General features: G+C 38.8%; 1 protein-coding gene across 2 annotated transcripts in view; it reads left to right on the forward strand.

The window, feature by feature from the left end:
- The window catches only part of GC6 (golgin Putative 6), a 398,621-nt gene that overhangs the window by 107,093 nt on the left and 272,092 nt on the right, over positions 1–19,436 (forward strand). For both annotated transcript variants that reach the window (XM_089423919.1, XM_089423920.1), the window contains exons 5-7: positions 7,892–8,038; positions 8,189–8,262; positions 8,350–8,419. In XM_089423919.1, coding sequence (XP_089280045.1) covers positions 7,892–8,038; positions 8,189–8,262; positions 8,350–8,419 — 291 coding nt within the window. The remainder of the gene's footprint in view (positions 1–7,891; positions 8,039–8,188; positions 8,263–8,349; positions 8,420–19,436) is intronic.

The raw sequence follows: 19,436 nt of genomic DNA on the forward strand, positions 1-19,436 counted from the left end.
TCTTTGCAATTTTAAGCAACTGTAACTTGGAGTAAGTGCCATAGAAGTAGTTTACCCTTGTATGCCCTGTGATGAATTTAGTGAGTTGCTTCCCTTTCCGTGTAAGCTCAGTAATCCACCCACATTCTTTGTGCTTCACAATATCATGCATCAAAAGGTTCAATGTGTGAACTAGGCACCTAGACCATAAGATGTGTGGATAAGTACGCTCAATAATTTTTCCTGCTGCCTTACAATTTGCTGCATTATCTGTGATCACTTGAACCACATTATTCGGACCAACATCTTTGATTGATTTCAATAGGAGATCTGCAATGTTTTGTGCAGATGCAGTGATGGAGGAGTCATGACATGTAATAAATACTGCACCACTAGAAGAAACACCAAGAACATTTATCAAATGTTGGTTTCTAATATTTGTCCACCCATCTGATACAATGGATACCCCAGAATCTACCCACTCATTTGTAAAACGTGTCAAAGCTCTTTGAACCTTAGCTTTTTCTCTTTCTAATAACACTGTTCTAGCTTTCTCATAGTTGGGGGCCTTGTATCCTTTTGGGGCTTCATTGATGGCCTTTACCATTTCATGCCAATAGGGAGAGCGAAGCACATTGAATGGTACACCGCAAGCACAAAGAAAACAGACTATCTTTCCATCCACATCATCCCTCCCAGCAACATTAAGGAAATCCCCTATTATTCTTCTACCTCTAGAGCTTGCAGAAGTACCATGAGGAGATGAGTAGCTACCAAATTTAGAGGTTGCACTTGATTTAGAATGAGTTTTTTGTTTCTTGTTTTTTTGTTGTGCAACCTCCTCTATTTGGATGTATTTTCTTCTTTCTTCAGTTGAAATGTTTGGGCAAATTTGTACCCCCACAGGACCCTTTTTTTCATCACTGTCCAGCACCCCACAAAGATGCCTCCTCACACGGGTATATGAACCACTATATGGTTTTCCTCCATGACAACCATGAGGGCACACAAATCTGTAAGATCCACCACCCTTTCCCCCATCAAGTTTGGTCACATAGTTCCACAAGGGTGTTAATGTAGCTTTCCCATCTTGTGTTTCAGTGTCCCCTTCAGGTTCATCCCGTTCCTCTTCAAACCCTTGCTCCTCATCATACATTGGGTCACTCATATTGGGACCACTGTCCTCTTGTGTTTCTTCCCTTCTATTCCTATTCCCCTTTGCCATCATTAAAACCAAGAGTGGAATGATACATAGAAGCCAAAAGAACACCATCTTGGAATATGGATATAGGTGGTGGACAACCTGTAAGTAAAGGAGCAAGTAGAAACAATGGGAAAGAGTAGGAGAGGGAGGAGAAAAATACAAAAAAATTGTCAAAAAAATAAGGGAGTTTGGGGTTTGAACTTACCTCTTTAGCTCTTGTAGATGAAGTCCTCCATGCTCTTGCTCCAAGCTCCTCCTCCTTCTCCTAGCTCCTCCTCCACTCCTCCAAGCTCTCATCTCTTCTCCTCTCCTTTCCTCTCTTCTCTTCTCCTCTCCTCTCTTCTCTTCTCCAACTCTCATAAACTCAAAGTGAGAAAATGAGGAATGAATGGGGGCTTTATTCTCTTCATTCCTCACCTTAACCTCACTCTAACCTCACCCTAACCCACCCCCTTTATGCTAAGTTAAGATAAATTAAAAAAAAAATATTGATTTTTTGCTTTGCGCGCGGCCTCTTTCGGAAGCGTACGGGAAGCGTACGCTTCCTCCTCCGAAGCGCCACGCTTCCTCCTCCGAAGCGCCTTACGAAGCGCGCTTCGGAGGCCTGGAAGCGGTTCTTCCGTACCACGCTTCCGAATTTCCAGGATGCGGCAAATCCTAGGCGCTTCCGTACGGGACGCGCTTTAGGGCTTGGAACCGGGGGGGGGGGGCTTCGTGCAACATTGATAGGGAGTACTGTAGATACAACGATGCGTCCATCAATAGTACTACTATGGTCCCTAACCCCATTTCCTTACTCATTGGCCAGATGAGAGGTACTTCCCATGAGTCCCAAACTGCATGGGTAGGATGCCTCGACAGAAGAACCACTCATCCTGTCCATAAGTCGCCACGAGGTATCACAGGGGAAGGCTGAACCACCTTGTACACAACGAATCATTAGGGGAGGGTGATTCACCCTATGGTCGCTTGTTGTTCCAAGAAGTACCCCAAGCCCCTCGGAGCTCCCAGAGCTCAATGCATGCATCATGCAGGACCCTCATAAGAGGGTTTCTCAACGACTCCAAGTCTTTTGGGAAAGTCACAAATTTGACCTTTCCCTGGGGCTTTGACAAAATGTTTGCGACCTGTATATCAGTCTTAATGCGATGGAACCTCCTCGCTCATCGACGTACCATATCCCATGTAAGGTAGTATCTGATGTCTATATGCTGGAGCAATCATAGAATATGGGATTCCTCAACAATCGAACCCCCCCCGGTTGACATAGAAGATCACGGTGGTATCTATCATGTGTACAAATAGCTCACTAAAGAGCTTCCACAACCAGGCAACTTCATACGAGATCATACTCGTAGCTATGTATTTGGTCTCAGCGGTGCTTATAGCAACCGACTTTTGCTTCCTGCTCATCCAGGATATCGAAGCAAAACCCAAAGAGAACCAACACTTAGAAGTGCTTCTTGCGATCCTCTACACTACCTACCTAGTCAGCATTCGAATAATCATGCAGCTTCACATTTCCGACAGTGTATCTCAATTCATGAGAGATTGTGCCCCGAAGATATCTCAGAAGATTATTTGGCACCAATCCAGCGAGGCTCAACCAAATATGAGCCCAACATGCTAACTGCAAAACATATATCTAGACAAAAGCTCACCAAGAACATCAATGTGAATGAGTTTATGAAACTCAGAGACATTTCCCAAATCTGGTTCGGCATCACTACAACTTAACTTCTGAAATTTAAGCTCCATTGAGGTAGTCACGGACTTGTAGTTCACTATTCCAAATCTGGAATCCAACTCCCTCTTACTTCTATAAATGAGAGGGTCTGCACCTGTTAGAAAGAGGTCGTCCTCATAAGGTGCCAGTATGAGAGGTCTATCATCCACAACCTTCAAACAATGGTTTAGATTGGCATCACTCCTAGTGAATCTCAACTTCATCAGAGAACTACCAATCCTCTCATATTAAGCCTGGGGTGTTTTGCTTCAAGCCATAGAGGACTTTCTTCCACCTGCATACATGAGATTCCCGATCATGAATCTCAAACCCCTCGAGTTGTTCCAAACCTGTGGACTTGCTACATGAGGGGAATGGTCCCCTTGTAAGATTTTCTTTTGATACATCTCAGACATGTACCTTCATGCTCCTTTTGAATTCAGGCATCCCTGTCACCATCTGGCTCACATCGTGTAGGGCCCCATAATAAGTAGACCTCTGGTGTTATAGATGAGATGTGACAACTGACATGGTCCCCAATGGACCATCCTACAACTTGATACAAACTGCCAACCCTGAACTCAAAAGCATCTTAGAAAATTTCATTTTCAAACACGTACCTTTTCATCGATGAATGCCACCTTGAAATCTTTGACTTCCATTGTCGGAATGGACACAAGGTTCTTCTTGCGATCAGGTACATAAAGAGATTCTCGTAAATGAATCGAGTTACCCTCATTCACTTGAGGGGTAACATTCCCTACACTCTTTCCGGGATAGGTGGCATTGACTCCAAGTATAATCTCACTATTGTTTCCATCTCTACCAAGTTAGGGAGAGCACCCTTCTATCCGATGAAGTGCCTTGAAGCACTACAATCAATAAGCCAGATTCCCAAAGAGTCTGAAGGAGAGGGCCAATATACGATAACGCTTCTTTATCTTATCAGAAACAACATTTGATTCTTCATACCTGGGGTTCCTTGCTTTCTTAGAAGAGTCAGCTATTTCCATGATGACCTGCATTGCCTGTCATTCCTCCGATCATTGAAGATGTCCCTAGAATGATTGTTATCATCATCAAGTGATGTGTCCCTACTATTCGGACACTCCTTCGCATAATGGCTGAACTTATTAAAAACAAGGCATCTGCCTTTCCTTCCACCCTTAGATCCGAACTTCCCACTGAAGTGATTTTTAGGTAGGCCATCAGAAGCTTCCGCTGCACCATTCTGATAATGTTCTCTGCTTTGACTTCACCTTGGTGAATTTGGAAAGGGATGAGGAATCCACTGATGCTATTGTCCTTTCCCAACTGTCTTTGGTGATTGCTCTTTCACTCTTGCTTGGCCTTTGTCTTCACCTCAGCTTTGATACCATGTTAATTTTAGGTATGTTCTATGTTCTTTAGGTATGTTCTACGCTGTCCCTGTTTTGAGGTGGTTAGGACTGTGGCCTACCACAGTCCCACGCTGTCACCTACAAACCACTCAAAACAGGTTTCCCTTACCTTTTCACTGCCCCAAACAGACCTGTGATTGCCCTTCTTCAACTCGGCCTCCAAGTTCAGCTCCTCGGCTTCCAAGCTCAGCTCCTCGGCCCTCTAACAGCAACTCGGTTAGCCTTGAACCAGACCTTAACTCCCTCACTGCCTTGGCCTCTTCTTGTAGCATCACACGCTACCCTTTCTTGCACCCAAGACCAATGTTGCACGAAGCGGGGACGTTTTTTGGAAGCGGGGACGCGGAAGCGTCATTTTCCAAAAATCTAGGAAGCGAAGCGTCTGCTATATATATATATATATATTTTTTTTTTTATATATATTTTGCATTTATACTCAAAACAAACATCCCAAATACCAAGTTAGTTGTAGAAGACATGAAAACATGCATATTTTTGCATAAATCAACATAGATATAACATCCATTGTACATTAATGATTAATTATTCGAGCATCAACCATTTAGATGCATCAACCATCTAGAATCTAGATTCTTCTCCTCTTGTCTAGCCTTTGCCTCTATCTCAATTGTCTGGGGATATTAGTCAACATTGCCCAATTTTGATCAAACTACCTAATTCAAGACTTAAAATATGGTAGGAAAAACTTAACATGCTTGATCGATGATTTTGACTTGATTGAAAGGTAATTTTTTGCTAAGGGCGTGCCGCGTGACAAAGAAGTTCAACAATTAACACCACCAACACTAGGGTACATATAGGGCTTGGTGCTCTTGATTAAATGCTAATCACATACCTTCATACCTGATATAATCTAATGAAATGCCACAATGCCATTGATCCTGAATTCCTAAAAACTGTTAAGTCTGCTGAATTTTGAATAGGATATGAAATTCTATTTTCTCCATATGAAGTCCAATGAGGCTGGAACCACTCTCAAACATTTTGAGCCATTTCATGGTAATGTTAAAAATTTAAGTAAAAGGATGAAAATGAAAAATAAAGGAGAATGTCACTTTTACTTTAAGAATTTAACATTACCATGAGGGATCATCTGCTATATTTATATTTTTTTTGCCTTCATTCCTCACCCTAACCCAAGGTGGACCCACCCCCAACAAGCAAACTCACCTAAAATTAAAAAAAAATTGAAAAAAAAAACGATTTTCTAAACGCTTTTCCAGAATTGTACGGAAGCGTGCGCTTTTCCCTCCGAAGCGCGCTTCTGAGCCACGCTTCAGAAAATTCCAGGAAGCGGCAAAATCAGGCGGAAGCGCGCTTCCGAATTTCGGAAGCGCACTTCCGCTGAAGCTTCCTAGACGCTTCCGCACGGGACGCGCTTCTTGGCTTGGAACCACGGGGGGGGGGGGGGCGCTTCGTGCAACATTGCCCAAGACACCTCAATACACCTGCGTGTAGGGCTTGAACAGACGTGTGGTTAGGGCAGATTTAGGACAACGTTAGGGCTGCTTTAGGACTGCGGCTAGGGATTGTTAAGGCCTCCTCCATAGCTGTGTTAAACTTCTTCCATGAGCTCCTTTAGGTCAACGTAGATCCCTTCCATAGCTTCGCTGGCCTGTCTTCTTTGCTCCTGCTAGCGCAGCTTCCTTTGCTCCAACATCTAGGGCTTCCACTCTCTGATTTCTTTTCCACTAAAACCCAAAGCGAGTGGAGAGGAATCAAGAGAGAAGTGTGTGTGAAATGACTCTCAAGTCATCTCTCTTTATACTAAAACGTTGAGCACATGTGGGTGTTGTTTAGTCGCTGGCCGACCTTGACGAATTGGAATTCATAACCCCATGAATACTTATCGGAATTAGATGATCTTTAGATCAATCCTACACCTCTCGATGAGAGGGATCCAAGAAAAATATCAACTGCCATAAATAAGATGACTTACATGGAGTTTGGCCCTAGTTGCCAATTTTAACACTTATCCTTCATTGGTGACTTCATACATACCAGGTCTCCTCCCATCGGTGAAAGTCTGTAAATAGAGGGGAGCCTTATTTGAGGTGACAGTGGGCTAAGTCTCCATTTGTTGCCCTTGCCCTAGCATTTGCCCTTCAGGGATCCCCCTTAGGTCCCCTGTTAGTTTGAGTAGTAACAAAGCTATTGTCTTGTCTTTCGGGAAGTTATATTGGTTTGATGATTGTACATACATATTATCTTATAAGTGCCTTTATTTGCGAAATTTCTGATTTTATGTCTAATGTATGGAATAAATTGGTGAGCTAGGTTAAATATTGTGCCCTAATTTTGTTGAATATCAATTTTATGGAATCTAGGTCATATTATTGGACTTTACTCATTGTATGATATGTGAATGACAATCCCCTTGGTGAACCTTAATTAGCTCTCCCAAGTGAATTTTGATCCCTCACAATGGTAATAGCTAGGGTTTTGATGCTAGGGCATCAAAAGTATCCTTACTCCATTTTTTTAGCGGTCTTAAAGAGCCCATAAACTCCCTCAACCAATGCACTAGGCACTGGCCATCCTTTGTTGGTGATCAAGTCAAATTTTAACCATAAATTTTACTCTTTTTCTCCCTCTACCTTATTCGGCCCTTTTAAGGCCAAGCGGCCACCTAGGGCCTAGTGCGAATTAGCTAGGAATGAAAATTTCGGCTCTTGGAAACTCTAAATATCAAGGGTGTACTGGTTGCCTCAAAATCATTCCCTTTTGGTGGGCATTATTCCAATTTTGTCCACAATTTCCGTGCCCTAATGTAAAACCCTAGTTTGGTTTTAGTTTCAGCCCTAGGTCTTGTGTTGCACAAATTCGACATCTCTAAGGAAAGCAAATTGCCTTCATTCATTGATTGGGCCTTGTACTTAAGTTGTGTCTTTCCCTTAGAAGCGTCTTGGTCATCTTACACCTTTATATCTAGACTATCTCTTATAGATGACCTTATACCGAGATTCCACCCAATGGTGAAAATCCATAAAGAGCTTCATTGCAAAAAATCCATAAAAAGCAGGTGGTTTTGGCTGTGTTGACAGTGGGCCATCACCCCATTGTTGTCACTTAGTCTAGTGATAGCCTTGTAGGGAACCCCTCTGCAAGGCCTGCTAGATTTTGCGGCAACAGGCCATAAAAAGAATATTGCCATTATTGCCTATAAATTGTTCTCATGCTTGGATAGTTGCAACTTAATTTATTAGACAAAATTTTCTCAGATATCAGTGAACATCTATTTCATTTATTTTGTTATTAGTTGTTCTCATAATAATTGCACCTTGTAGATAAGATGATTATCCACCAAGTAATAAATTGCCTATTTTATCAGTGTCATGTGTTCTTGTGGTGGATAATGTGTTGTACTTTATATTTGTTGCATATGGTTTTTTGAAGAATCTTGTAAACTTTTTGATTTTTGATTTAATTCATGATTTATTTATCTTGTCTGCAATGGCTTTGTTTTCATTTTTTGTCTTGGCTACAATAGCTTTGTTTTCATGTTTTATCTTGGCTGCAATGATTTTGTTTTCATTTTCTCAGACTTGATGCTTTATGCAGGTGAGGGGTGCACTTGAAACACTTGTAAATGCCTTGACCCCTATTGATGCCACACCCGGTACCTACAATGAAGTTCAGCCAGCATCGATGAATTCAGAGTTGTTGTCTAGAGAGGGAGAAAGCATTTCCCTACTATTGAGTTTACTGGTGCAAATTAACTTTTCATAATTACCTTTGTAAATATTATAGAAACCGTTCGATGATGCCTGCTGTCAGATTGTTTTATAAAAGTATGGTACTGGCATTAATCGATTTCATGCTGATCTGTGCTCGTAATCTTGCCAATGATCCTTACAGACAGAGGATGACTTTTACATTAAATATTATACTCTGCAGCTATTGACAGCTCTGATTACCAATTGCCGCACAAGGTATTGTATTTATGATATCTTAATATGAAGCATTTCCTATGCAGAATCTAATACCTAACATTTTCTGCTTGTATTGATGTATGGAAGGTTGCAAGAAGCAATTTTGGCTACTCCCCGTGGAATAACTAGCCTAATGGACATGCTTATGGATCGCGAGGTACTTGCAAGTGCTTACTCTTTTAGTTATGAATGTTTTATCCTCAGTGAAGCATATATTGTTTTTATTGTTTTAATAGACTCAGCAAAGATAAGATTTATCGGAGTTGATGTTGAAACTCAAGTTGCTCTTTTTTCATTTGAGCTTTGCTTTGTGTCAATTCTTATACCATGGCTTTACAGTTCTTGTTATTGCCTTCTAAATCAGCCTTAAATGACTCATGTTACTCATTTGGCCTTAGTTGACTGATGAATCTCTCATCAAGGAATTATGTAGATTCACATAAAAGGCAAATATTAGAAATGACCCCCTTATAGTGATACACTGCTCAAAAAATAATGAAAAAAGGAAAAAAAACGTTAGACTTGTCCACATGCAAATTACATATATGTATTGCATGATATTGTTGTATATCATTATTAAAATTGTATTTTAGTATGTTGTATAAAGAAATGACATGAAGGGACAGAATATGTGTCTGTTTTTCTTTAAATTCTGTTTTATTGATTTAATAAGCCCATCAAACTGACAAAGTCAGCCAACTTATAATTCAGGGCTCCATGCCTGCTGGGGTTTGAACTTGGCTCATTAACTCATGGCAAGATCTCAATAAAATGCTCCAGAAAAACGATATGAATTCTAATAAAGACCTGGACTGCTATGCTAAAAAGGCATTTTATCAACCTGATCAAATCCTTTACAAGTTGGACTTGTTGGCAAGCTATGCTACCTGTGCGACATATGGAAGTGTATGAGCCTATGTAAAAATTGATAAGGATTCATCAACTTTTATATTTTTTCATCTGGTTGACTTTGTAACGTGAATAGATTGAGTACATCAATAGACCACTCTATGCTTATTTGTTATGACAAAATATCTTTAGATATCCAGCATAAATTGTATTGTTGTATTTGTTTCAAGATGAGTAAAGTTTCTTCTCAAAAATGATTGTACATCAACATCATGTAAGATTTTGACAACCTCTGGGCTAGAAATAAAATAGCAAAAGTTTGAAGTCAAAAAAGATGTGATAATTTTAGATTTATTGTTCCAGGTTTATTTGTAGAGTATTGCTGTCCTTTGTTTTAGTGGTTAATATCATAAAAGCCATGATTTCAATAATCACTAATAGAAAGAGCGTAATGATGGGTGTTGAGAATAATATTTTAACCCAACCCCTTTTTCTGTATTTTTCTAATGCCGTCCTCTGTAATTTTCTTCCTGTCAAACATGGTGGATTCTGTAATGTTCTCAGACAGTGGTGTAGAGAAAATCATATTGTTCACAATTAGGAATTGTGACAAAGAAATGACTTTGGACGATGACCGACTGTTTGTGGAGGTCAAGTGGAAAAATGAGATTTCAGAAATTTGGCAGCACACATTAGAAGCTCCTCTAAGACTAAAGAAAATAGCAGTCACGAAGCAGACCGAAGATATTTTCAATAGGGAAGCACATAAAATCACTATACAGCCAAACTTTACAAATATAATGGGCTGTTGGAGTTTATGCAATCATGCCTTGAGAAGTGACAATCGAAGATTTAAGTAACGAAACGAGGGCTTCAAACAACTTTCCGCTGAACCCTTGGTTTATGGAAGAGTGTAAAGAAGCTAGGAAAAATATAAGTACAAGACCAACTAACACCTCAAAATATACAAGCAATTAGTAAAACTACAGAGGAACAAGTTTGCGAAAACCAGATGATAAGAGTTACTAAAGATCACAAGGAAGAATCTAAAATCATTCTGGAAAGAGATGCAAGTGAAGAAGTAGGTAATGATATCACAAAGGAATAATGGCTGATTTGTGCCTAAAGCCTTTATGGGAATGTTATGAATATAAATCATATAAAAATAATAAATGAATGTATATAAGAGGCACCTGCCTAGGTATATAAGCAGGCCTCATTTGTAACATTCACAACATCTCATATCAATTCTTTTATACACTATTCAATATACATATTTGTATTCTCAATGAACGTCTTCATCTTTGAAGTGTTCTAAACATCCTGCTACGTAAACGAACTTTGTTCATTACATTGGTGTATTGTGATATCCCTAATGGAAATTTTAACAGTAGATACCAGAAATGAACTTGAACAACAAAATAATCATAAATAGACATTGAACCGATAAATTGATACACAAATAGATGCCAATAAAATCACTAAGCCATTTTATTAATTCACTGAAAAGAGTACATCAACATGAAAGAATAGTGGAACCTGAGCTTGCCAAGCAAGCAGAGAAAAACCCAGAAAAAGATCTCTGATCCACTGATGAACGACCTTGGCAATGATGTAGATGGCCCGGTGAGAAGACTGCTGCAAACTTGCCATGGAAAAACTGCTGTCTCCAAACTCCAATGAAGCATTGTGAGATTTCTGAGTGAAATCTCCTCAAGAGTGTTGTGTTTTCGTCCAACACCCACTAGCACACCTGAGGGTTTTCGTCCTGAGGCTACCAATGAAGTAGAGAACCGGGTTCTCAACCTTTCATACAAGAAGAAATATCGAATCCAAGATGTTTTTTAATGGCACCCTCCTTTATAGATCTAATGGACCCTCTAGAAGCTCCTATTTTATTATTATTGTAATAATTGAGCACATTTCCCTCAATTAAAATATCTTTTTAATGTGGGAAAATGGTAAATTGGCCACCATGTCTCCTCAAGCCACTGAAAATCACTTCTAACCATTCCATCTTGTAGATCTTCTCGTTTCGGTTCCAACGAGCTATTACATTGAGGTGTTCCGTCAAATAATATTCCTGGATCGCCACCTCGAGCATAATTAATTAAGTTAGGCCCCATAATAATGCAATTTTTTTTTTAAAGTTGTCGGAATGCAACAAAACGAAATGCAAGTTGTGCGGATGATGGAATATGCCAAGCGAATGTCATCAGATCCTATAAAAACTCCTCAAACCTCCCTTGGGGCCCTTGATGGTGTAATCCTGCTCTTGTGGCCTGGCCATCACATAACCTGGAAACCCATTCTAGTTGTACTGTAGAGGAAAATAAAAATGGGGATATGACAAATCCTCTCGTCCCAATATTGCTTGCCCTTGAGCAATCCGTATCTATTCACTGCAGAGGCATCTGTAAACTGATACCAGGGTCCCATGTGAACCACTGTACCACGCCATGCCTCCACACTATACAAACATGGATGAATCCCTCAATAAATGGATCCCAAACAAGTCGTTGACTCAATATGTTGTCCATGGACCCACTTGGATCCCAAAGCCACCATGACCAATTGCCATCACCCATACACCACGGTTTTATCTCTGCGCTATCTCTGGCCATGAAAGTTGCTCCATCAATAGAATACCAACTCATCACCTCTCTCCAAATCAACCCAAGGTCAATCCCATCATGCTGATGCTGTGCTGAGATGCTGATGAGTGGCCAACCTATACATTGCTGCGAACTGGAGCTTGTGGTATCTCTTACATCTAAGGGCTCCTGTAGTACTATGCTCATGACTAAAATGATACTCCATCAATAAGGTACCAACTCAAGATCTCCCGCCTATCTATCTCATGAAAATAATTGAATGCATGGACGCTTATGTATGGAACAAGTCTACTGTGATGTCGCTAGTCCATGCTCAACTCATGTTGCTATGTTCGGTCCATCAACAAGATCTATCTGAGAAAGCTTGCCTATCTCTCTATAATAGGCAAAAGTGAGCAAGATGTGCTGCAAGCCCTGTCTATGTACTGCTGGAGAGGGTTGTGGCTTGGAAATATTGCAACTCTACTAGCGGCCACTACACCTATCTGCACCTCATCAATGGGTAGGTCCAAAGATGGATGCACCACCATCTCCAATAGCTCCTCCCTCCCCTTGATCAGAAACTCCACCCTCCTTCTGTCTACTAGCCTCCTACAAAACTACCCTGGGTGATGGGTACAATTTCATGGCTTCCAGGGCCAAAGAGACCAACGATCGTATAGTTGTATACCTAGTTGTAGGTGCAAATGTCTCTTCATAATCGATGCCTTCTTGTTGGGAGAAACCCCTAGCCACAAATCTTGCCTTATATTTATCAATACTTCCATCTGCTGCATGTTTAATCTTGTAGAGCCACTTGGAAGTTACCACAAATTTGTCTTCAGGCCTAGGAATGATTTCCCAAACTCCATTTTTCATTATTGATTGATATTCTTCATTCATAGCATCTTTCCATTCTTGATGTTTGACAACATCTTCAAAGGCAGATGGTTTTGCTTCAGTTAATTTTGTCATATAGGCTGCATACCCTGAATATCGTTTAGTCTTCTTACTTTCCCTAAGTGTACCCTTGGCTGCTCCATGTCCCTCCGCATCTAGAAAAGTAGACTTCAACTAATTAGGTCTCTTTCTACTTTCAGGGATGATGACTTGTTGCACAGGTTGAATGGGACCTTCTTCATGATTTGAATCGTTTTCCTCCCTAGGACATTCTTCAAATATTGGAAGTTCTTCATCATCAGAGTCAATCGAGAAGTCCTTCAATTTCTTGAATTGAATATTTTCATCAAAGATCACATCTCGACTAACTTCAAAGATACCCTTCATGCTTATAGGATCCAACTTCTTTCTTTTATCTTTCAGAATGTGAATGTAGACAGGACAACCAAATATTCGGGGATGGTCTAAACTTGGTTTCTTCCCAGTGAATGCTTCTTCGGGAGTTGTGTTGTCTAGTGATATGTGAGGACTTCGATTTTGAATGTAGAAAACAATTTTTGTTGCTTCACCCCACAAAAATTTAGGCAAGTCTTGATCATGTAACATGGCTCTAACACTTTCCTCCATTTTGCTCTGGATTATATGGAACTATCATCTCCCTCTTAATTCCAACCTCCTCACAGAAAGCTATGATCTCTTTTGAAGTGTATTCTCCTCCATTATCAGATCTTAGTACCTTTATGTTTCTTTTTGTAAGATTTTCTACTTCTACTTTGAAATCTTGAATTTTTTTGAATACTTCATCCTTGGACTTCACAAAATAGATCCATGTTTTGCTTGAGTGGTCATCAATGAAAGTTACATAATATGGATGGCCTCCAAGAGACTTTGTAGACATAGGACCACAAACATGAAAGTGAATGAGGTCCATAATTTCTTTTGATCTTGAAGCACTACTTCCAAATGGTTTCTTAACATTTTTGCCTAATGTACAACCCTCGCACACTCTTTCATGATTCTCCTTAAATTTAGGGATGCCATTCACCATTGAATTTAGAGTTGGTAAGATTTTGTAGTGAAGGTGTCCACACCTTCTATGCCAAAGTTCACATGGACTTACTTCAATGTGAACCAAGGCTTGAGAGAAAGGTGTCAGCAACCTTTAGAGTTTTCATTCACGAATCCTAATGATTTTTGCATTGTCGATGCTAGAGCCTTTATCCCATACCATAACCTTTCCATCTATAAAAGAAACTCTATCTCCCTTATCTTCTAGACATGAAATAGAAAGTAAATTCTTTTGTAAACCTGGTACGAATAAAATGTTGTTGAGATGAATGTTTCCTCCATTTTCTTGCTCCAGTGAGGTTGATCCAATTCCTCTTACATGATAGCTCTTCTTGTCACCAAGTTCAACAGAGTAGGAAGATTTTCCTCTTGATAAGTTCTTTAGTTGTTTGTGCTCACGTGTCATATGTTTGGATGCTCCACTGCCAATTACCCATATATTTTCATCTTCAAACGTACTTGTAAGTGCTGAGAATGTTGTAAAATGTAACTAGGTTCGGTCTTCATAATGACATCTAATTGTGATTTTATGTAAAGAGATGTAAAGAAGAAAATAAAATATTGTAATGCTTGCATCATGGGTTACATGAGCAAGAGATTTTATTTTTGAGTCAAGGCTCCCATTGAGAGCCTTTAGGAATTTTGTCATCTAGTCATAAAAGAATAAAAGAGTCATTGTCATGTATTGAAGTCATGTTACACATTGTATAGAGTCGCACTTGTCTATGTAAAGTATTCCTCCAAGATCTTGTCACTAGACCTCTTTAAGCTAGCCTACAACGAATGAAGAACCTAGAAGGTGATGTCGACTCTCCTCCTTGTGATCATGTCGACTTACAAGACATGAGGCAGTTTATATATATAGACACACTTGGCCTCACTTAGAGGCAAGCAATTCGGTGAAAAACAGAAGCATAAGTGCGAAGAAGAGCCTACAAGCAAGCAATTCGATGAAGAGCAGAAGCATGAGTGCGAAGAAGAGCCTACAAGCAAAAGTGCGAAGAATGGACTAGAAGAAGTACAGCGAAGGAAGTATTCTTCTAGGGTTTCAGATTTGGGTTATATACTCTCCCACGTACGAAAGAAGAATGACCGAAGGCATGTGAAAAATCGGTGACCTGATTCCTATTGCAACAAACTGATGATATTTCTCCTATTTGTTAAATTAATTTAAACAAATTACTTGCAGTTTTCTACGTCAATATCGAAATACATACACTGTAGCCTACACAAAACTAAATACTGCGGAAACTAAATATTGCATTGGAGTGAAATAAACACACACACAATTACACCGTTGTTTTTGGACCAATGTCCCCAAAAAAACCCAGTGTGGGAAAACCGGTGCAGTAGCTGAGGGTTTTATTATTATGCAGTAGTAATTTGAGTACAAATCATTAGATGCCCAAACTGGCAATCTGATACAGAGAATAAACTGGCAAAGAGGTAGTGAGAAAAATCTCACACTATCACTGGCAATCCAAATTTGATCCAGGCTCTGGATAGCTAGCCCCACGCTGCCTTTGCGTCAACCTACGTAGATCTGCGTCACGTCACCTCCTCCTATGATCTTCTGTTGACTGGAACTTTGACCCTCTAGACCTCTGGTCTCACAACCTGACTTCCGACTCTAGATCTCCACTACTCCCAGCAAAAATACAAACTCTCTTTGAAGCTCTGCGTTGCCTCTATCATGCACTACACTGCCTCTCTGAACCTCTCGTTGCCTTCTCTGCCTTGCACTCTCCGGAACTGGAAAACTTTCCTCCAGTGTACTATACCTGTTCCTCATTGCAAGAAGATCACTCTCGATCTTTCTCCGGCAACTCTGTGCTGCTACTCTTGAGAAATTCGATTTCTAGATCTCACTATCTCGGTGTGTTCTCCAAGTGCCCATCAAGCTCCTTCTTATAATCTCTCGTTGGAGCACCAACGACCAAGATTAAAACATAATCAAAGGCTAAGATTAATTGGGAGTTGATCTTCGTCTTCTTCTAGAAGATTCACACTAGATTTAATTAATACCCTTTAATTAATCACATTTCCTAAGTTTAGACTTAGGAATATCGTGTCCCTTGTCTTTTATTGTGCATATTGGTAATTGTCTTGATGAAGAGAACACAATAATAACATAACGAAGAAAAGACGATAAGCTAAGAAGTAAAAGTATATCACAAGCAATTATCAAGCAGATAAATCTTTTAACTATTCATGCCCTAGATTTCTCAACAGTGTGTGGCCAGAGGTTTCTCTCAAAAAGAGGGAGAAGATTATGATGACATCTTTGCATTAGTTGCCCACTATACTACTATCTGTTCTATTTTTGCCCTTGCTGCAAGTCAAGGTTAGACTTGTTGACCACTCCGTGTCAACTACCCTGTAGCAGTGCACATTTTTGCAAAGGAATTCCTTCATGTTTGAGCAGTTAAATATCCAGGATTCGTCAGTCATCAGTGTATCAAAATTTTAAACCCATTCTGCAATGTTTGTAATGTAAATGATTCTAGTAAGATCATATATGTATTTAACAACCTAGGTAAGCCTATTATTTTTGCAATGATTTTCATCCTAGGAGGTTTTTCGTCTCACTGATTCATCCGTATTTTTAAACACGGATGATCGACAAACTTTTTCCCTCTAGCCTCACCCCAAAGCTAGGGTGGAATTTATCGTCAAGGTCTTAGGTGAGTCCTAGTGTTCTAGTAGAGTCTTTTGTAAAATTGATTTGGGAATAATTTAAGCTAATTGGCTAAATTATTTTGTTACAAGTCACTTGGTCCACTAGATCATATTGGTCACAGAATTGGGTAAATTATTAAGGCTCTATGTCTAAAGGTACTTTCCCCTTTCAAGGGTTGAGTTAATTATAATATCTTGATGTAAAAATATTTTGGTGCATGGTCCCTCATATTTAGACACCATGGCCTAAATATTTAAGGGTGGAATAAATTATTAATACCCTTTAGTATCAATCAATTAATTTTTTTAGCCAAAATAAATTAAAATTCTAAGCCAGAAAATTAATTGATTTTTATTTTTGGTTTTCCGGCAAAAAAGTGGTTAAATAATTAGCTGGAATTTGGTCAGAAAATAAAAATGAGAGAAAAATAAATTCTCTCCAAGTGAAAAATATTAAAAAAGTGAATGTGCACTTTTCAAGAAGGGAATCTCCACAAATCAAGCAAGAAAAAATTCAAGAAAATATTTTTGGCCTAGAAAAAATGAATTAATTCCCAAAAAAATCGATTTTTTAATGAAAATCGAATTTATGGTCCAAGTTGGTTAAGAGAATGGGGGTTTTTCGAGGAGAAAATGTCAGAAAAAAAATATTTTTGGGACCAAGAAAAGGTCAACATCAAGGAATTCGAATTTTTTCTCAAGCAATCAATGGTGGAGATCATTTTGACATGGATCAAGCATTTAATGGTGCACCTTCATGGAACTAGCCGTTATTCACTTGGAAGCCTCTAGAGCTCTCATTTTTTCTATATAAGGAAGCATATGGTCCTCATTGTATCATCTCTCAACGTTGTTCGCTGGCTTTTGGTCTTGAATCTTTCTCTATTTTGCAATAATAATACAGAAGTCTTTGGGGTGAAAAATTGTGGCTTTTATCTTATGGATATGGTAATGAATTCTTGAGCTTAATTTCCTACTCATAATTTTATTTGTTACTTCATTTGCTTACATAGAACTACTAGTGTATAGTTATCTTACGCTGGTAATTAGATCTTGAAAATATTTTAGGATTGGAAGTGGATAGTGTGCTTTTGTTTAAGTTGCTAAAATTTTCTTCCATTATATTTTTCATGTCTCAGCTGAAGCTAACAAAATATCTTGGAGGTGTGTAGAGAATATTAAGTTGAAACAGATCTCAAGCGTAAGGGGATGCTTTTGCTTAAGTTAACCAACTCTTGAGTGATTCAGTAGGAGAGTCCATTTTATTTCACTTGAAAGATTTATTTGACGAATTTGTTGTAGGGTTTCTAGACCTTAGCTAGAGGAAAACTTTATTTATCTCATTTATCTCTTTTAAAATTATTGTGCTCAATAGAATAAATCTGCTATTTAAAGAGCTAGTTACATTATAAATGTTTGTAAATGATATTTGAATTATTTTTGTTTTAATTTTTTGTAAATATAATATTTGTAGATATTTTACTTTAGTATTTGTAAATATTTCAAACTTCATAAAAAAAATAATATAAATAAAATAAATAAATAAATAAATAAAGTAACAAAAACAAAAAAGGGAAGAAAAAAAGGCAAAAATAAAATTATTAAATCTCATTTCTATTGAGCGTTAATTGAAAAGCATGCTATTTAAAAAGTTAGCACTATGGCAAACTTTGTAAATATTTGTGAATGAATTTCTTTATAAACTCAGCAATCCATAATTCATTTGTACATGTATTTCGTGTTGTTTTTTTGTTTTTTCTTGTGTCTCTTGCAGGTCCAAGAAAGGAAAGAATAAGGGTTTAAGAGCTCCTCTCCTAGGGCCGCAAGGCCTGGGAGGCTCAAATCTGAGTTTAAGCATTGTTCTTTTTGGGCCACAGGAAGGCTAGGGTTAAACCCTAGCTCTATCCTATGTCACAGGGTTCGCTGAATTTGAACCTTGAGGTTCGAAATTCAGCGAACCCAAAAAAAATTTTAAATTCGTTCAGGTTCGACAAACTTGATAGTCGAACCTCAACGAATTCAAACCTGATAGTCGAACCTCAATGAATTCGAATCTGAAGGCAAACCTAAAGACGAACCTGAAGCCCAATTTTATAATTTATAATTTTTGTTTTGGGTTCGAGGTTAGATTTCGAGCTGTTTTTGTTAGTTGTTTTAAGGTTTATGAGAAAAACCATGGGCAACACATGGTTTTCTCTTGTTCTGCTTCCCACCAATTAGTTTCCCGCGGTGGACACTGGTTTGGCTTTATTTAATATTTACCATGGTTGTCGATAGATTTTCACAAGCCAATTTCAGTTTGATTGTACTCGCTCTATTGTGCTTAGTGCTGTCGCTGTGTGTTGTATTCTTTGCGATTTCCTAAATTCAATTTTTAGACGCTGCTTGTCTCCGCCACCTGAAGCGTGAAGTTAATAGTGGTCGTGATTTGTGGCTTGTGGGTGCTCACTGCTACTCATATAGTTTTATTGATTGATTTTGATTTTTTATTATTTTATGTCATATATATATAGTCGAACTTAATTTCGAACCTCATGCGAACCTCATCGGAAAATTCGAATTCGAATCGAACTTGATTGTTTCTGAACTCGAATTCGAACCCAAACCATCTAACATAGGCTCTATCCCATGATTCTTTGCAGAGAATGCAAATTTCTTGAGGGATTTGAGGCACAAAATTCCTGATATAAATTCTCTGGGGATTTTCTTCTATTTCTGATTTACCTTGGATAGTTTTTTTTAGTGAGGAGGATGCAAGCCTTTTTCTTTTCAGTCTTTCAAACCCTTGATCCATCCGTATAAAATTTATTTGAGGGCTCTAGGTAATTTTCTCAAAGTAAGCTGCACATATTTCGGTTCTTTTCTGGGCGTGTTTTCTTTAAGCCCCAAGGGTTGGAAGAAGGGTTTTTTCTATTTTTTTTTTAAACGTTTATACTATAGAAAAATTCGAAATTATTTTTGAGGGTTTAAACTTGAGTTTTGTGGAAAATTACCCTAGAAGCAGAGCCTTTTTGTTTTCAGATCTCACTCTCATTTGTGCTGCAGAAACTATTCGACAATTTTTTGCAGGGTTTCTCAACAGAT

Source organism: Pinus tabuliformis, chromosome 4_2 (assembly GCF_031772625.1).
Source record: "Pinus tabuliformis cultivar Carrire ecotype Pingquan chromosome 4_2, CPIR1, whole genome shotgun sequence".
Taxonomy (NCBI): domain Eukaryota; kingdom Viridiplantae; phylum Streptophyta; class Pinopsida; order Pinales; family Pinaceae; genus Pinus; species Pinus tabuliformis.